The following is a 15,555-nucleotide window of genomic DNA, read 5'->3' on the forward strand; positions in this document are numbered from 1 at the left end:
ACAGTAATTCGAGGAATGAGTAGCTTGAGGTGTCGGTTGTCATGGGAAACACTTCATTAGTAGGAAACAATAATATTAATAGTAGATTTGATGCTTTCACAGCTGGATTGTTACATTCAAACTTGGCTTTCGCGCGAGTCGTGTTCGGTAGGACAATATAGGAAAATGGGAACATTATCTATCGGACACGGTTCTCACCCGAAAGACGAGTTTCGATGTAGTAATATTAACATGTTTAGTGCCACGTGTACTATATATGATACATGCAAATCTCTGTAAGAAAATATCTTTAAGGGACATACGCGTTACAAAGCAATGATACCATAAAGGAACAATATCAAAGTACATAAAAGTTACCAAAAACTTGAATATAAGTTAATATTTTATTAAAAAAATCCAAACAGTTCATAAGTAAAATATAACCGACATTTCGTGTTAATAAATGTATATCAATTAAGAGTTTGTCATTGCACGCGAAGCATTATGGTGTTGCAGTACGTCAAATTTTCTGAAAGAGTTGAATAGTCGAATTTCGTAATATAGATAGAAACAGTTTAATTTTTTTATGATTTATCATTGGACATGTTTGTCTTTCACTATTCAAAGGAAATTTACTGCAAACTTATTTTCTTTATAGAATAGTTATTATTTTTCCATCGAAATACATACCATATTAGATACTGTTACCCTGTTATATGAAATTTGATGACAATCTAAGAATCGAAATTACTGAGTTCGAAGTATTCGTTCGAGACACCAAAAGAAACTCGATTAACGAAGGCCTGATTGTATTCGAATTCGTGGCATTTTCGAAACTGTTCTATCGTGTCTTGAGATATTTCTTTGTATCTCTTTAACGATTAGAATCTTAATGATAAATCGTCAGCCGGGAAGTCCCGACTGGAGGATTTCTGTTTTTCGGATCTTTCTGATACACTGAAAATTATATATATATATATAGTAGACATTTTAATAAGAAATTCTACCGACGATTTCACGGGAACTATCACATAGGCGAAAGACGCGGCCGATTCGCATGATTACTTCTTTTTTTCCGCGCCGCGGCGAGTAACGCCGTTTATCTGTACCCTCGATGACGTCAGGTTGATACGACAAAGATGTGTGTTTACACGCAAGCGCGGCTGTATACCGTGCGTTATCAATATAGCGGCAAGTGTTACGAGCTACCATAAGCCTCGAGCATCTCTGAGCCTGTGTAAATCGCGATCGTTTGCCCTGCGTGGCAAATAAGCGCTCGGAACTGCGGCGAATCGTGAAAATCGCGAAACAACTCTCGAAAAATCTCGGAAGACTATCTCTACTCGTTATTCACGATTCACGACGAACTGCTCGCAAGTTTACTTACTAACGAACATTTCTGTTAATGCCGATTCACCTTTCACGCGAATCGGAAGGAATATTCCGATGCTCGATCATTGTTTCCTCGTTACTTAATTTTATTCGCTTAAGCCAGTAAATACCGTCTCTCTTCGATCTTGAAGATGGCGGAGCGCAAACTTAACCTCTAAACGTCCGCAATTTGATTCCATTCAATCAATTATCGCAAAACGGTCAAATCATTGATTCGACCCCAGTCCAGATGAATTCTAAACACCCTGAACGTTCGATTTCCAAATGAATAATTTCGTTTATGCATAAAATACACAAAAGATTATTACTTCGTCATTAGCGAAACTGAAAACAGGCACGCGAAAATAAAGGACAAGAATATTCTTTAAAGACGGAAAATACTCGATTGGTCTTCGTCAATTTTTTCTCATTGTAATTCCACGAAACGACGTGTTTTTCCCGTGCGCGAAGGGTTATGGGAAGGGTTAATTTGTCGAAGCGAAATCTGGGCGTTCGACGGACGTGTCCGCCATTACAGGCAATTTTCGCCATGATGGCGGGGATTTGGCGTGTTAGGCCGCGGCAGGTCGGCCGGGTGCATTGGAAGACGTCAATTGAGACAGTTCTAACAGGCAACGTAAACCTTCCGCGTGCGGAGGCATCGCTCGCGGGCATGTTTATCGCTCGTTCGAGCCGAGTGATGCTTCTGTGTATGATGTCAGACTCTATCTTTGGCGCGGAGTGGATGACCACGCGCGAACCAGTCCTCGCAACTGCGTGCACGCGCGAATCTCGCTGGAATTCCGCCGTGGAATTGAATTTGTCCAACAACGAAACTTCCGAAAATGATCCAATACCAAACTCAATGGATTTACATTCGGCCTTAGAATTTCCTGTCTCTAAAAACTACGTTGCCATCGATGAAACTTCAAAAAGACAAATCTTAACACGTTAAGCACTATGCCACTCACTGGTAACTGACGCTTCTGAATGACTAGAAAGCAATCCTAACATAAAAGATAACCGATGTGAAATGAAAATGTTTAATAACGAAGCTAAGTAGACAATAGTGTAATGCAAACATTGTAACGCCAAGTAAATAATTCCTGCCTTGCTTTGCTAGAAAAGAAAAACTCTACGGAAAAACGCTTAACATCTTCTGACGCTTAACGTGTTAAAGTCGAAGTGTAAAGGTAACAGAAACGATCTTATGTCGACTTGTTTCTATATTTCTATCTAAAAACTTGCAAACCGTTCCGCGTTCAAAGGGAACGCTGGATAAACGAAAATCTAGTGAAACGAGAGTTTCAATGAGGTCGAATAGAATTCTCCATCGACCGACGAAAACGATCGTAGAGAAAATAAGCGTCCCATCTATTCTCATCCTCATGGGTCTTAAACATGGCCTTTAAAAATTCGGATTTCCATGAATGCTCCGCTGATTGATCTATTCTCCGAATGACACGACGCTGATGCGATTATTAGAACGGGCAGGAGAATTGGCAGGATCGGCGTCAATTGCCGCAATGTCCGCGACATGACTGTCGCTTTACTTGACGTTTCATTTCTATTCCTAATCGGCGCCCTGATCGCATTCCTCGTCACAAAGTTGTCGATCATGGTCCGGCCGGCTGTTACACTCGTCAAAGCCTGTAATTTTCGTCTCTTGCGTCCTCGCGGCGTTCAGGCGAACAGAACGGCGGCGGCGCGTGCTTCGATATTCGGAATCGGTAATCAGGGCCCGCGTTTCGAGTCTTGCCGTAGACCAGTCGATAAATCGTTTACATGGCTCGGCGTCGCGGCGGATTCATACTTTAACCGGCGGACGAAAATAGAAGGGGCTCTAGGCTCTCTTGCTGTAAATCGGTCGAATCGGTGCCGTTGTTTCGACACGGATTTCTTTCTTGGGCACTTTCTCTTTATCTTTTATCATTTCTCTTTTCGCCGTTTCATTCTCCACATCGACTATTTTCACTCCATCTACATTTTCATTTATCCTGAGATTCGTGGTTCTCACTTTCCTCCACTTTGATATTCTCTATTTTCTCTTCGTTCACCTAATTATTTTCATTCCTTCTTTCCCTCTTGAATCTTGTAATTCTATTCGCTTTATATTTCTCCTTTCTTTTCATTCTCTTTATCGCGCGATTATTCCATTCCCTCCACATTTTCATCTGCTCCACGAGAATCGTGGGAATTTTCTATTTTCTGTTTGTTCACCTAATTACTTTCATTTCTTCCTTCGTGTCCTCTCCTTTCCCCTCGTACTCATCTCATTTTCTTCGCTTTCCTTCGTTCGCGCGTGGTCACCTTTGACTCTCTTCTCTGTTCGGGCATTCTCTACTTTCTCTTCGTTCGTTTCATCATTCCTATTCTTTCAACTCGTTCGTGTAGACATTCTCTACTTTCTCCTCGTTCTACTTTGTTTCTTCTCACCGATCGTTTGGTCATTTTTCTCTTTTATTCTCTTCGTCCGATCGTTTGTCGTCTACCTTCAACGAACTACTCGTTTTTTCGCCTGTGAACGGTTAACTAATCGAGTTCCTTCTGTTCCGGTCATTCGCGTGATTTCCCACCGCGCGACCGTTGTTCTCGCCGTCTTTCTTTTTTCGTCCGTTGCGTTCACCGCCAAGGAATTTCCTGTACAAATACGCCGATACCGTTAATCTTATCTGACCCGACGGATCAATCGGGAATCTATGAATGCATCGATCAAATCCGATGTACAAAGCCGAGGATCATTGATCGACAGCACTCCAGGTGAAAAAACAGGTAATTCTGACTCGAACAATACTATCGAATTTCAGTTTAACCCTTGTACGAACAACTAAAATATTTACGATTCTTCAAGCTTCGATGCCAGAATATTTTCTCACGAATCTTTTATTTTGCACACGCAATTCGACATAAAAATATTTAACCCTTTGCATCCGAAAGGTGACTTCTCATTCACCTCTATATTTGATATAACAAGATTATGAAGTCTGATATGTAATATTAACCGTTTGAGCTAAGCGGCGCGACGGCGCTTCTCCGTTACACTGTCTAGAACGGCCACCCTATCGGTTCATAGAATCAAATTAAGTTTATTCATTTCTTTTCCTTGCAATTATTTATTTTTATTTTCACTATTACCTGCTTGGAAATGGAAATACGGAAATACAGAGATAGAGAACGTAAAAATAGAACTCGAGTGGCACTCAAACGGTTAAGCTTCGCATAATGCCTCGATACGTGAAATATTGTTAATAAAATGATTTATTTTCTCTCTTAATTTACGTATGTCGTCTCGTTTATTTGTTTAGATGGATATCCTCTATACATCATGAGGAAATATTGAATATTATTAGTGGAAAACTGTCGAGTGCAAAAGCTTAATAGATCCGAAAAATGAACAGGTTAACGTATCCGAAATAATTTAGTGAAATTTTTCAGCGTAACAGCTGTAGCGACGGAAATTCAAAAATGATACCTGATTGTTCGTACAAGAATGAAATTGAAATTCGATATATCGGTCGAGATTCGATGAAGTTTCGTTTGGTTGAATTGAACGATCAATGAAACCGATCTTCTTCCTTTCGAAATGTGCTCAGACATATCTGGTTTCATAATTGCAGTTCTTTTCTTTTTCCCTATTCCTTTCTTCTTTCTTTCGGTAACAACAAGTTTCGTGAGCCGTCTCCGTTCGAGCCGACGCTTACTCATTGGCAGTCGGGATTAATATTTGAGGAACGAAATCTTCGATAACGCGATAAAGTCAGGTTTCTTGTCGGGGTCGATGTTATGATTATACTGTGACGGTAATAATGACGGTTCCCCACGAGCAAGAACGCGATACACGGTGATAAGGAAACGCATTTGTTCCCGCTAGAATGAAGAAACCCGAGTCAAGCGGAGTGAAACTTGTGGACGAATAGATTCTGACGAAAATGCGATGAAACACATGGCGCTGGTAACCGTCGACGATAGATCATTGGAAAAATCCTCCTTTGTACACCGTTTCGAAGAGTATTTTGACAAATCGCGTTATTCAGTGAAACAGTACCTGTGAATATTCATGGAGCTAAACAGTCTGCGATTTTGTGGAGAACTTCAGGAAAAGTTGCGCACCGTTTAATTTTCTGTATCGGTCATTCCTCTGAATTGAAATGGAACGAGACTCTAATGAAATCTAGCGCAGTTTAACTTTTAACAGTAGAATTATGAAGTAGGTCAACTAAAGTCATTCCTAAATTCTTCTTTTACAATTATTCAAATGAGAATCGAATCTGTTGCTGTCCCGAGGAGTTACTAAACAAATTGATTTAGTGATGCGCGTGTTAGATCGGTCGGATAAAATCTTAATAGCAGTCTTGAAGTTCTTATCTGAAAGTATAAGTCAATTCGATTTCTCGATGGTTCTAGCGTTGAAGGAATTTTTAAAATATTCGGCACTTTCAACCCTTTGTACTCGAGAAATGATTCTCACTATTTGATTTGATACAATAAAATTGCAAAGTGTTATATATATTATTAAGTTTCGTATAACGCATCAGTATGTGAAATATTCATATAGAATAACTTTCTTTCTTAACACTATTTCTACCGAAGGTGTCTAGGGACATCTTTTGAAATCTTAACTTAAAATTATTTTCTCAGTCTAATCAGTTCCCCTCAATTGAATTTTGGACATTTCCTATAGTTAATTTTATAATCGTTATTGGAAAAGTCGAAAGGACAATTCAGAGAATCTTGGAAAATAATTTGAAGTTAAAATTTCAAAAGGTGGATTTCGATTAATCTGCATGTTTCTCGTTAGTTCGTTTTAAATAACGTCGTATATGTCCCATTGCAAAACGTTGAATGCTTCCAGTGAAAAGTTTCCGAGTGCAAAGGGATAACTCTTCGTGTCCATTGGCTGATGTCATCGATTTTTAGGTAATTTCGCAACGTTCCTCGCGTAACCTGCACGAAACCCGTGATTCCTCGGGGGCCGCTGCGTACGATCGCTGCAAGCGTCGCACGACGCGAACGGAGAAATTGAACGAAGCAGCCGAAATAGACGTGAACACGCGAAGAAAGTTACCGGCGAATCAATGATACTCTCTTTCCTCGGGGCTCACCTGAAAAAACAGTTTACGTCTGCGCATCGTCGGCCGGCGATTCAGCGGAACAGCGAAACCGTCTTCTCAGCAAACCGCGAAAGCGAGAACGGAAGCGAAGAAAAACTAGTTTCCTTTCGCAACAAAAATTCTTCCACATAAAAACCGGTTAGGATTATAACTCTCCGCGCGTTTCCATATTTTCTTCCCTTCGAACGATCGCGCAGCCCGTTGTATGTTGTCGTATGGTACGAGACGCTCTATTTCCTCGAGGAAATTAACGAAACGGGAGCAAAAGGATTTCAGAATTATACGAAATGTTCGAAAGGAAAGAAAAAATGTTCAACGTTTAAATTATTGGATTCTTTCGATTCCTTTTCGCCCTTAACGGCGATGAATGTAATTAACACGAGAAAATCTTAATTACCTTTTCCTATGAAGATTGACGTTTTCGTAACACATTGACACTAGACTTACGGAGCCCGTCGATTTGACTAATATCGAATTCTTCCATTGTTTGTTAATTAATTAGTTTCAGTCGATTTCGACTCGTACAATTACGTAAACACGAATTCTCTGTCCTTGAAGCTCCAATGTCCGTGATCTATACGAGCGAACGCGTTTTCTAGGGACAATGGAATAAATTGTGGAATGAATATCCGTAAATCCAATGTTATCGTAGCAACTTCATTTTAAACTTCTCTGTCGTCACGTGCAACTGCCAGGCAAACGATGACGAGTATACAAACACCGTTAAAGGATTAACGAATTTCAGCAGTAATTCGGTTAAACGAGCAAACGCGGGGCGTTTGATTCGCGAAAACACGTTCGCCTGAAAGTGAGAACGGAAGTGGAGAGAAACTAGTTCTGGCCCGCGAGAAAATTCTTCCGTTACAGGAGCCGATCGAAATTATCGGGCCCGATAGGTAGCTGCCGTGTTACGCCATTTTTTTCCAACGACCGCGTAATTCATCGTTACATAAACGGGCATAAAGCGTGTTCGATTTTTTGTTCGCACGAAAAATCGACGAAGTTGCATAAACTGTCGCGGCAAGTTGCTAACTGCGGAGTATCGTTCGCCGATCGCCGAATAAATAATTCATGCGCGGCGCGCTCGCGAAAATCGCGCTGCGACGAGCGAACGAGAAGAAAGAACCGATGCGGCGGACGATAATAACGGAGCATCGGCGGCGACGAACGCGAAAAAACGGAGCCCGGTCGGAAATGCGTCGTCGCCGGCGAAGAATTCGTGCGGCCAACCGTCCCGCGAACTTTCACCGACTCGTAAAAGCAGATGGGATCTGGAACCACGCGAAAAACATCGTCGAATCAATCGTCGCGTCGCTTCGCGTGGAAATGTTTCCTCTGCGAGGAATCTCGAGTTTCCTGGTCTGATCTCGATCTTCCGTCGTGTATCGAAATGCCGTCGATTGCGAGAGTCTTCAAACCATTCACTGCTGGGAAAATTTTCAGCGTTTTGTCTAAACTACGCGATACATCGTGGTTGGCAATGAACGTGTTGAATGATTTTCAAATTTTCAGATGTAATCTGGAAATGGACTAATAAATTTTCAGCTATATGCCTGGCAAGGATCAGAATGAAGGGGTTAACTCGCAAGCAATGCCACCTATCGCGCAAATAGACAACTTCTACAATGAAACATAAGAATCAATTAAGTGGCCTTAACATTGGAACTACTGCAGTTGGACTGACTTTCCTTAACTCCTTTTATGGAGACTATAAGCTTGTATTTGTTAAGGATTCGGTTATTACCGAGTGGACTATTTTAATCATTTCTTAAAGAAGCTCTTGCGCTTTTCGATACCCGAGAAGATGAAATTAGATCATTTTACCTATCTGGTAAGGCGAAGTCTGGAATTGAACACTAATCTTTGCACAATTCAAAAGTATATGAAATATTGAAATTAATAATCCCAGTTTTTTATTTTATACATGATTCCTCCTTAACTTCCAAAACATGTCTATATCACATCAGAAAACGTTGAACGTAGAAAAACTTATGATGAAAGGGTTAATATTAGATACCGGAAGAAGTTCATATTTTCTTAGCAATTCATTACTATCCGCTTTCAATTAGTAGTTCTCTACCCAGTTAATTCGCTGAAATTATCATTAGCGACAAGTTATGTTCATGTCGTTGATATCGAACAGAATGAAGTTTTCCAAAAGTATTCGCTGCGTTGAAATGTTGAGTTAGAAATCCGCACGAACTTATGCCGGTAGCGAATATAACATAAACGGTAGCAGCAGCTGGAAGGAACTCTCCCGGCGCTCCCGAGGATTCCACGCGTCATTTTTCCGCGGAAGATTCACGGGACACGTTTGTTATTCAAATCGTATTCATCGATTCAGCGCTGGTTGCAATAAACAAAACGTGCGGCGTCCAATGGAGCGCGAAGGTATATACTGTATCGAACGATAACGAACGCCGCTCGCGCCAAGGCGTTTCGTTTTCTTTTTCCCCTCTATTTTTGCCCCGCGTTCAACATTCCGATAAACGTCAGTACATCTCCTTATCGTGGTGACCTTAAGCTGAATCGCTGAATCGTCGGGGACTACTGTCAGCGTCGCGGAATTTAATTGGCCGTCAAAGGATGTCGAACGGCATGTTCGGCGGCGCGCGTATCTTATCGCGCGCTACCTCGTTTGCCGGTCGATAATTAACACGTAAATCGGACCGCCGATTAATAATCGTAACAACAATAAGAGAAATGGACGTGCGCAATCGGAGAACACCGGTAAACGGCGCCGGTCGTCACGGAGAACGGTCCGCCGGAGGCCATAAATCGTGAGAAAATGGCGGGTGACGAACGTGTCAAGAATCCGTTTCCTCCGTGTGCGTTTTAAAACTAGTAATTTCGAATAAAAACCGCCGCCGGCTCGTTATCGTCGCTCCTTTTCCCCTCGGTGTCGCGGTTCTTTTAAATAGCGCCGTGTTTCGTAACAATCGTCTAGAACAATATGATCTTTTCGCGAACGCTTGCACGCGATAAACAGGACTTCTTTTATATTCATATTATAGCTTCAGGTTTATTTCCCTTTGGTGAATACGCATACGATCCGGGCATACGATCAATATTCATTTCGTTAACGTACTTAATATGATAATTTTGAAATATAGATGTATTAACTATGTCAACTTTGTGATTGGAGGTAACAACATTAGAATGTCTCCTACGCAATATCAACATTCGCGTAACGCATCGATACGCGAAATATTGAAACAAATACCTGTGTTTCTTGACACTGTTTCTACCGAAGGTATCAAAAGACACCGAATTTTTAATATAAAATTATTTTCCAAGCTCAGTGTATCCTAAATCGACTTCCCGACGTTTCTAATTATTATAACATTAATTATAGAAAATATTGAAACTTCAATCGAAGAAGAAATGATAAAACTGAGGAAATAATGTTAAGTTGAAATTTCAAGTGTCTTTTGACACCTTCGGTGGAAATAGTGCTAATATGCTTTCTGATTTTGAAAGCGTTAAGTATTTCTAGCGAAAAACTTTCCAGTGCGAAGGGTTAATGCGACGTTAACGATACCGAGGGATTAAACATGCAAAACGAGATCACGCCCCGTGCCCTTTGGCCGCGCCATTTTGGATCTCCGAATCGGCCGCCGGGGTTAATACACTTGGGCCGGGCAAGGACGATTACACGGGGTCGAGCACGTGGCGCGCTCTTTCTCGCGATATATCTCGCTCTTATCGCTGGAAAATTCGTCATCGATCCTCCCGAAAAAAAGGAGGAAGCCCTTTCGGGCTACGTCCGCCGCACGCAGGTCCCTCTTCGCGTTGTTAGTGTGCGTGGCGAGCGGTGACTCATTGGCTGGCTCTCAGTCACGTGTACGTGTCCCTCCACGTGTACGTGACTGCATTCGTTCGTATATATCGATGCACACACAACACACAGGCCTCGATTTTACAGTGCCGTACGACACGCCGAGTGTGTTCGGCCGCGGAGTGCGAGAGAAAAAATCGGAATTCGTCGGGTTCGGCGGCGAAACCGCCGAGAATTCTATCGAAATCCTGCATCGAACACGTTCGAGAAGAATGTTAAACGGAATTCTCCGAGCATTTACGGGGCAAATCGACTCGAAGCGATCGTTGCCAATTAATTTTGCATCGTTACGGACGGATGACCGTTGGTTAGTTTGACTACCAGCGTTCCTTTGAAACGTTCCGAAACTTTGAACGTACGAGTATAAAATGAGGAATTCTTCAGGGAGAATGGAGGTGGAAATGATTTCGTTGGTTCGGTGATGTTTAACTTGTTTCTAATGATCGATGTTTTCGTCGCGTACGAATCGTAAGATAGATATTCAACGGAAGAACCGAATTAGAAACAGGTAGCGCGGTACAATAAAAACGAGTTTATATAGAGAGCGACCATTGTTGGCGCCCAGATGAAGAGGAAGCAGCGAAAATAGCGGACGCGGAGGTTGTATAAAGTTATTGAAACCGTCTGGACGAAATTGGCTCTCGAATTTAGCACCCACGCGTTTTCCACACATTGTTTATCCCAAACTGTGGCATCTACACGGATTTATTAAAAGACCCGCGGTGAGCAGACTCGCTAAGCAGCCGCTAATTTCACTCCGCGCGTGCGAAAAATGTGTCAGAACTGTTTATAACGTCGCCGGGAATTAACGGCTGTGTTTTTCCGGTAAATTTTGTCTCTTCCGTCGACGGAGACGGAATTAGACCGGCCTTGGAATGTCATGCGGATAATCGACGACGATCGGGATCGATGACACTCTCATTCGCTTTCCTCGGAAGCCTCGTTCTTGAATCAAACGCTGGCTCCTCTATGATTAATTAATTAACGCGATTCGAAATACGAACTTTGTATCCTGGAATGTATCTGAAACGAACGGTTCCAGTGATGTTTGTGGTTCATAGTCATTCCTTCGACAGAAATAGCTAGCTCTTCGAGATTATTCGATTCATTGTTCGAAAGAAATTAGTATAGAAACATCCAAGCGTATATTTATAAATTTCCAATCAGATTTCCACTACGATTAGTTCGTTCGTAACACTTGTCTATCAAACACACGGCCGTTTTAAAAAGAAAGCTAAAACTTCGTCGAAAATTCGAAAATCGATACCCACTAGACATTCACAAAGTCCTTCTATCCAACATTCATTCCATATTAACTGCCCCAACGAACATAACAAATACATAAACGAAAATTCACCAACTATTCCCTAAAGTTCAACGCAATCTATTAAAACCCTCCCACGATTTCCCCTGTAACCATCCCTTCCTAGCTCCCCAAAATCTCAGAAGAACCAAGTATAACCAGAAACAATCCTCAACTTAGCAATCCACATACAAATGAAAAAGCAAGCTCGAACATCAAGATCAAAGAACCTACCCAACGTTCATTTCAAATTACACTACCCCAACAAACATAGCAAATACATAAACAAAAATTCACCAACACTCTCCTAAAGTTCAACACAACCTACTGAAACTCTTCCAAATATCCCCATCACCAACCCGAAACACCCACCTCCCGAAAATCTCCAAAAAAAACCCATTCAGCACTGAGAAATCAGTGTCCCCGGATAAAGAACGATTCCCCGGGCCTCGGTCGTACGTACCTGCGGCGTGTTGCGCGCTGGCGCGTCCGATCGGGCACACGGTTACCTCCGCAAGTCCTCCTCCTCTGTGTGTCGCGTGGACGCGAGCCCTCACTCACACGAATAGTCGCGCGATTCCCCTCCGGGCCGTGGCCTCGCGGACGGCTGTAGTCTACAGGCTGTAGTACTCGTGTGGATCACGATCGTTTCGTCGGTGTGTTCCGTGTGTGTCTCTCTATCGCGGGCCGAGAGAGAGAGAGCTCAGGCCGGCCGCCTTCAGTCTCAGCTCGTCGGCCGCCGTGTACGGATCCATCGAGCAAGCTCGGTCGGTCCCTCGCCCCCACGGTCAGCATCGTGTTTACTTCCGGCCTGGGATCCCGCGGTACCAGAGCGTTCACCGGAAATGTTGACGAAACGAGCCAGGCACGGGGGCCCTCGTACCCGCGTGCCAACGCTCTCCTGAGAACACCTGTACTTTTCTCGATCGACCCTGTCTGTATCATCTGTTGAACACTTCCTCGTCTGTCTCTGTCTCTCGAGAAGAAATCCGGGGTTGCTCACCCTCTTCGTCTGTCGCCCTTTCTCTGTCTACTCTCGCCCGTCTCTCTGTCTTCGCGCAACATTCGGCCTGTCTGTCTGCTCGCCTATCCGTTCTCCGAATCTTTGGTCCTCCTCTAATTCCGCGCGGCCCTGTCATCGTACCCGCGGCACTCGAGGACAGTGGCACCTCGGAGGAGCAGGACAGTGGTGGTTTTTCTATATGCGGCCGCACGTGGATTATCGTCGCTGGTCGCCGTTCGGATACGAAGTGCAACGGGCCCCTCAACGGATTTCGGTGAACGACGACGACGACGACGACGACGACGACAGTGACGGTTGCTGTTGCGACGACGGCGGTGCGTCAGCAGCGCGGCTCGCGAGGCGGCCGGTTGGTTTCGTCGTAAAGGCGAACCGGTTCCACCGATCGGGAAAGGTAGGTGCCTTCTCTGACGAACTGCGGCTCCGTTCGACCCCAGCCTCCCTTTTTTTCTTGCTCCCTTTCTTTCTTTATCTCTTTATGTCTTTCTTACCTCCTTTCTTTCTTTCTTTCTTTCTTCGGTCTCTACTCTTCTCGGCACTTCAGAGCACCTCTTCGTCCACGTTAGTCGATCTGTTGACCGGGGACACGTTCGATCAGGTGTTCGAGGATTTTAGAGGCTTTACGGTTTCTTTCGATTCTTCTTTGATTATTTCTTGTTTGCTTTGTTCCGTTGGTTTCTGCTCTTCTCGAGATAATTCGGAGGCATTCCCTGGTCCACGTTACTGTGTTCGATCGACGAGAGTTGACCCGTTGACCGGCGACGCGGTCAGTCGTCAGGTGTTCGAGGAGACCGAGTCCTCCAGAGGTTTTATAGCTTCTCTCGCGTTTAATGATGCTCGTATATGGATGTATTGTAATTAGAATAGAGGACTACATGGGAATTCGTGGTTCCATCGATGATTTTTGGGATCCGAGCACGATCTTCGATGAGCTTCTTCGGTAATGGTCTCAATAGATGTAAAATAGGACTGTATTAAGCTGCAATTAAACTTGTACTTTATACCTGTTTAAGACTTTTATACGCTACGAATGTGTTGATGTCTAATAAATGGATTGTATCAGGTGAATTAGATTTTTCGAATTATAAATTACTTTAGATTATTATTATAATTCAATGTACCTTCAATTTTATTCGAATTAAAACTTCTAGAGGATTCCCCAGTTTCATTAACATAACATGTCCATGAAGAATCGCCAAAAAAGAAATCGCTGAAGTATGCTTACAGAAACTTTGCATAAACTTCCGGGATCTGATTATAATATCCGAGCTGCCGTGAATTATATCGCAGTTTGTATTTACCGGAGCATAAATCACTTCGCCCGATCGTTATCGTTCATGTTTAATTGCGTTTGTATCGGTGCGTGCGTCACCCGGTTAGCAGGTTAATTAATGGATCTCCCCCGATTGGAAATCCTCCTGAGGAATCGCCGAGAGATTTGTCTTCGCTAATCACTGAATCGGAATGATTATCGTTGCCGCGTTGATTGTCGGGTACAATCAGAAACATCGAACAATATAAACTAGTATAAAGGACTGAGAATATAAACTATTCCATTGTACATACACACTTTCTACTATATGCTTCGTTCATATCGATCGATAATCACGTAATCGTATCGACAAATGACAACTAAAAAACTTCTCTCGAACCGTATCAACCTCTTCACACAACCAAAGCAACTTTCTTAACGAAACAAACCAAAGACACATTTCCCATAATAATTGCTCTTTTAATCTCGCATCCTGCAGGTCAACAGAATTCGTTCGATGTCATCAAGAAAATTAACTTCCAAATCAACGTACAAACCCATACCACCCACATTCGATTACACGATCGAACTATTAAACAAGCGCAAATCATTCCATTTGAATGTTCATTTCCAAAATCAGATTTACGCGTCAGATAAGTCAATTTCGTATTTTATTTTCGGTTGGCGTAAACGCGCCATAAACGCGCACACGTAAAGGGGCAACGCGCGCGCCGCGCTTTGTGCTTCAGGTGTGAATTCTTCCGTGAAGGAAGAGTCGATGACGCGTCCCGCTCCGCCGCTGGTTACGAAACGGTGTTGCTCGGTTCCTCTCCTTCCTTTTTTTTTTCTCTCGCGACGGATAACGTTTTCGTAACCGAGCGAGCAGACCTCGGGATCGAACGAGACACGAGTGGGTGGGCGTACGAAGCGGCGAGAAGGATCGGATCCTTTGAATACCTGAACACAACGGCGAGTCTCCGCGCGACGGAATTGATTTATCGGTGTGTATTTGTTCGCCGGCTTCCGGGGCAACCCGAGTTTTATCCTGTTAATCGAGATGTCCGTCGATTGGCGCGAGCTGACTAATCGCGACGATGACTGCACGTTTTAATCGTTGATTAGATAGGAAGATTTCGCCTTCGTTAAGCCTCCTCGCGATGGATAACTCTGAATGGATCCTCGATTGCACGTTGCACGGAGTGCACATGCGAATCGAGAATCGAATAAAATTTCTTAGGAACTTCTCATTGCCCGTTTCTCTGTGTTTAGTGTTTGTTAGAGCTCAGACCCAGGGGAGAAAGGAATTTAAAATGCAGTTCCTACGCGGAAGATGTAATGAAATTGAACAAAGGCGTGGCGCTATTTGGTTCGCGGAATGATCGAGTCTGGTTGATCCTGATTGATCATGGGCGTCCAGGAAACATTCCATTGGGTCGTTAAAGCAGGTCTTCGTAAATGTTATAGGTTGATCTGTACTGGGCTTCGCGGTATTAATTAATGTCGGGTTCCCTGATAACTTCGTTGCCCTGTAGAATAATAAACATACTCGATGAATGATCCGCGAGCTTCGCTGAACTACTGGGGAGCTTCGTCCAGCTTTATCCTCGGAGTACCCGGGCAATTCGCTGCAAATAGAATTGATCTAAACGAACCTAACAGTTCGAACCGGTATGGTCCTGA

At 43.2% G+C, this 15,555-nt stretch overlaps 1 protein-coding gene across 4 annotated transcripts in view; it reads left to right on the forward strand.

The window, feature by feature from the left end:
• The window catches only part of LOC116427545 (dual specificity protein phosphatase 10), a 134,579-nt gene that overhangs the window by 23,627 nt on the left and 95,397 nt on the right, over positions 1–15,555 (forward strand). The window contains exon 1 of one of the 4 annotated variants that reach the window (XM_076370097.1): positions 12,252–13,017. The exons of 2 other annotated variants lie outside the window; for them this stretch is intronic. Coding sequence is in view for 1 of the 2 variants with exons in the window: in XM_076370096.1 (XP_076226211.1) it covers positions 13,521–13,563 (43 nt within the window). In the remaining variant the exon portion in view is untranslated. Of the gene's footprint in view, positions 1–12,251; positions 13,018–13,374; positions 13,564–15,555 lie in introns of those variants that run through there. One more of the 4 variants, XM_076370096.1, reaches the window with a different exon arrangement.

Source organism: Nomia melanderi, chromosome 8 (genome assembly GCF_051020985.1).
Source record: "Nomia melanderi isolate GNS246 chromosome 8, iyNomMela1, whole genome shotgun sequence".
NCBI lineage: Eukaryota > Metazoa > Arthropoda > Insecta > Hymenoptera > Halictidae > Nomia > Nomia melanderi.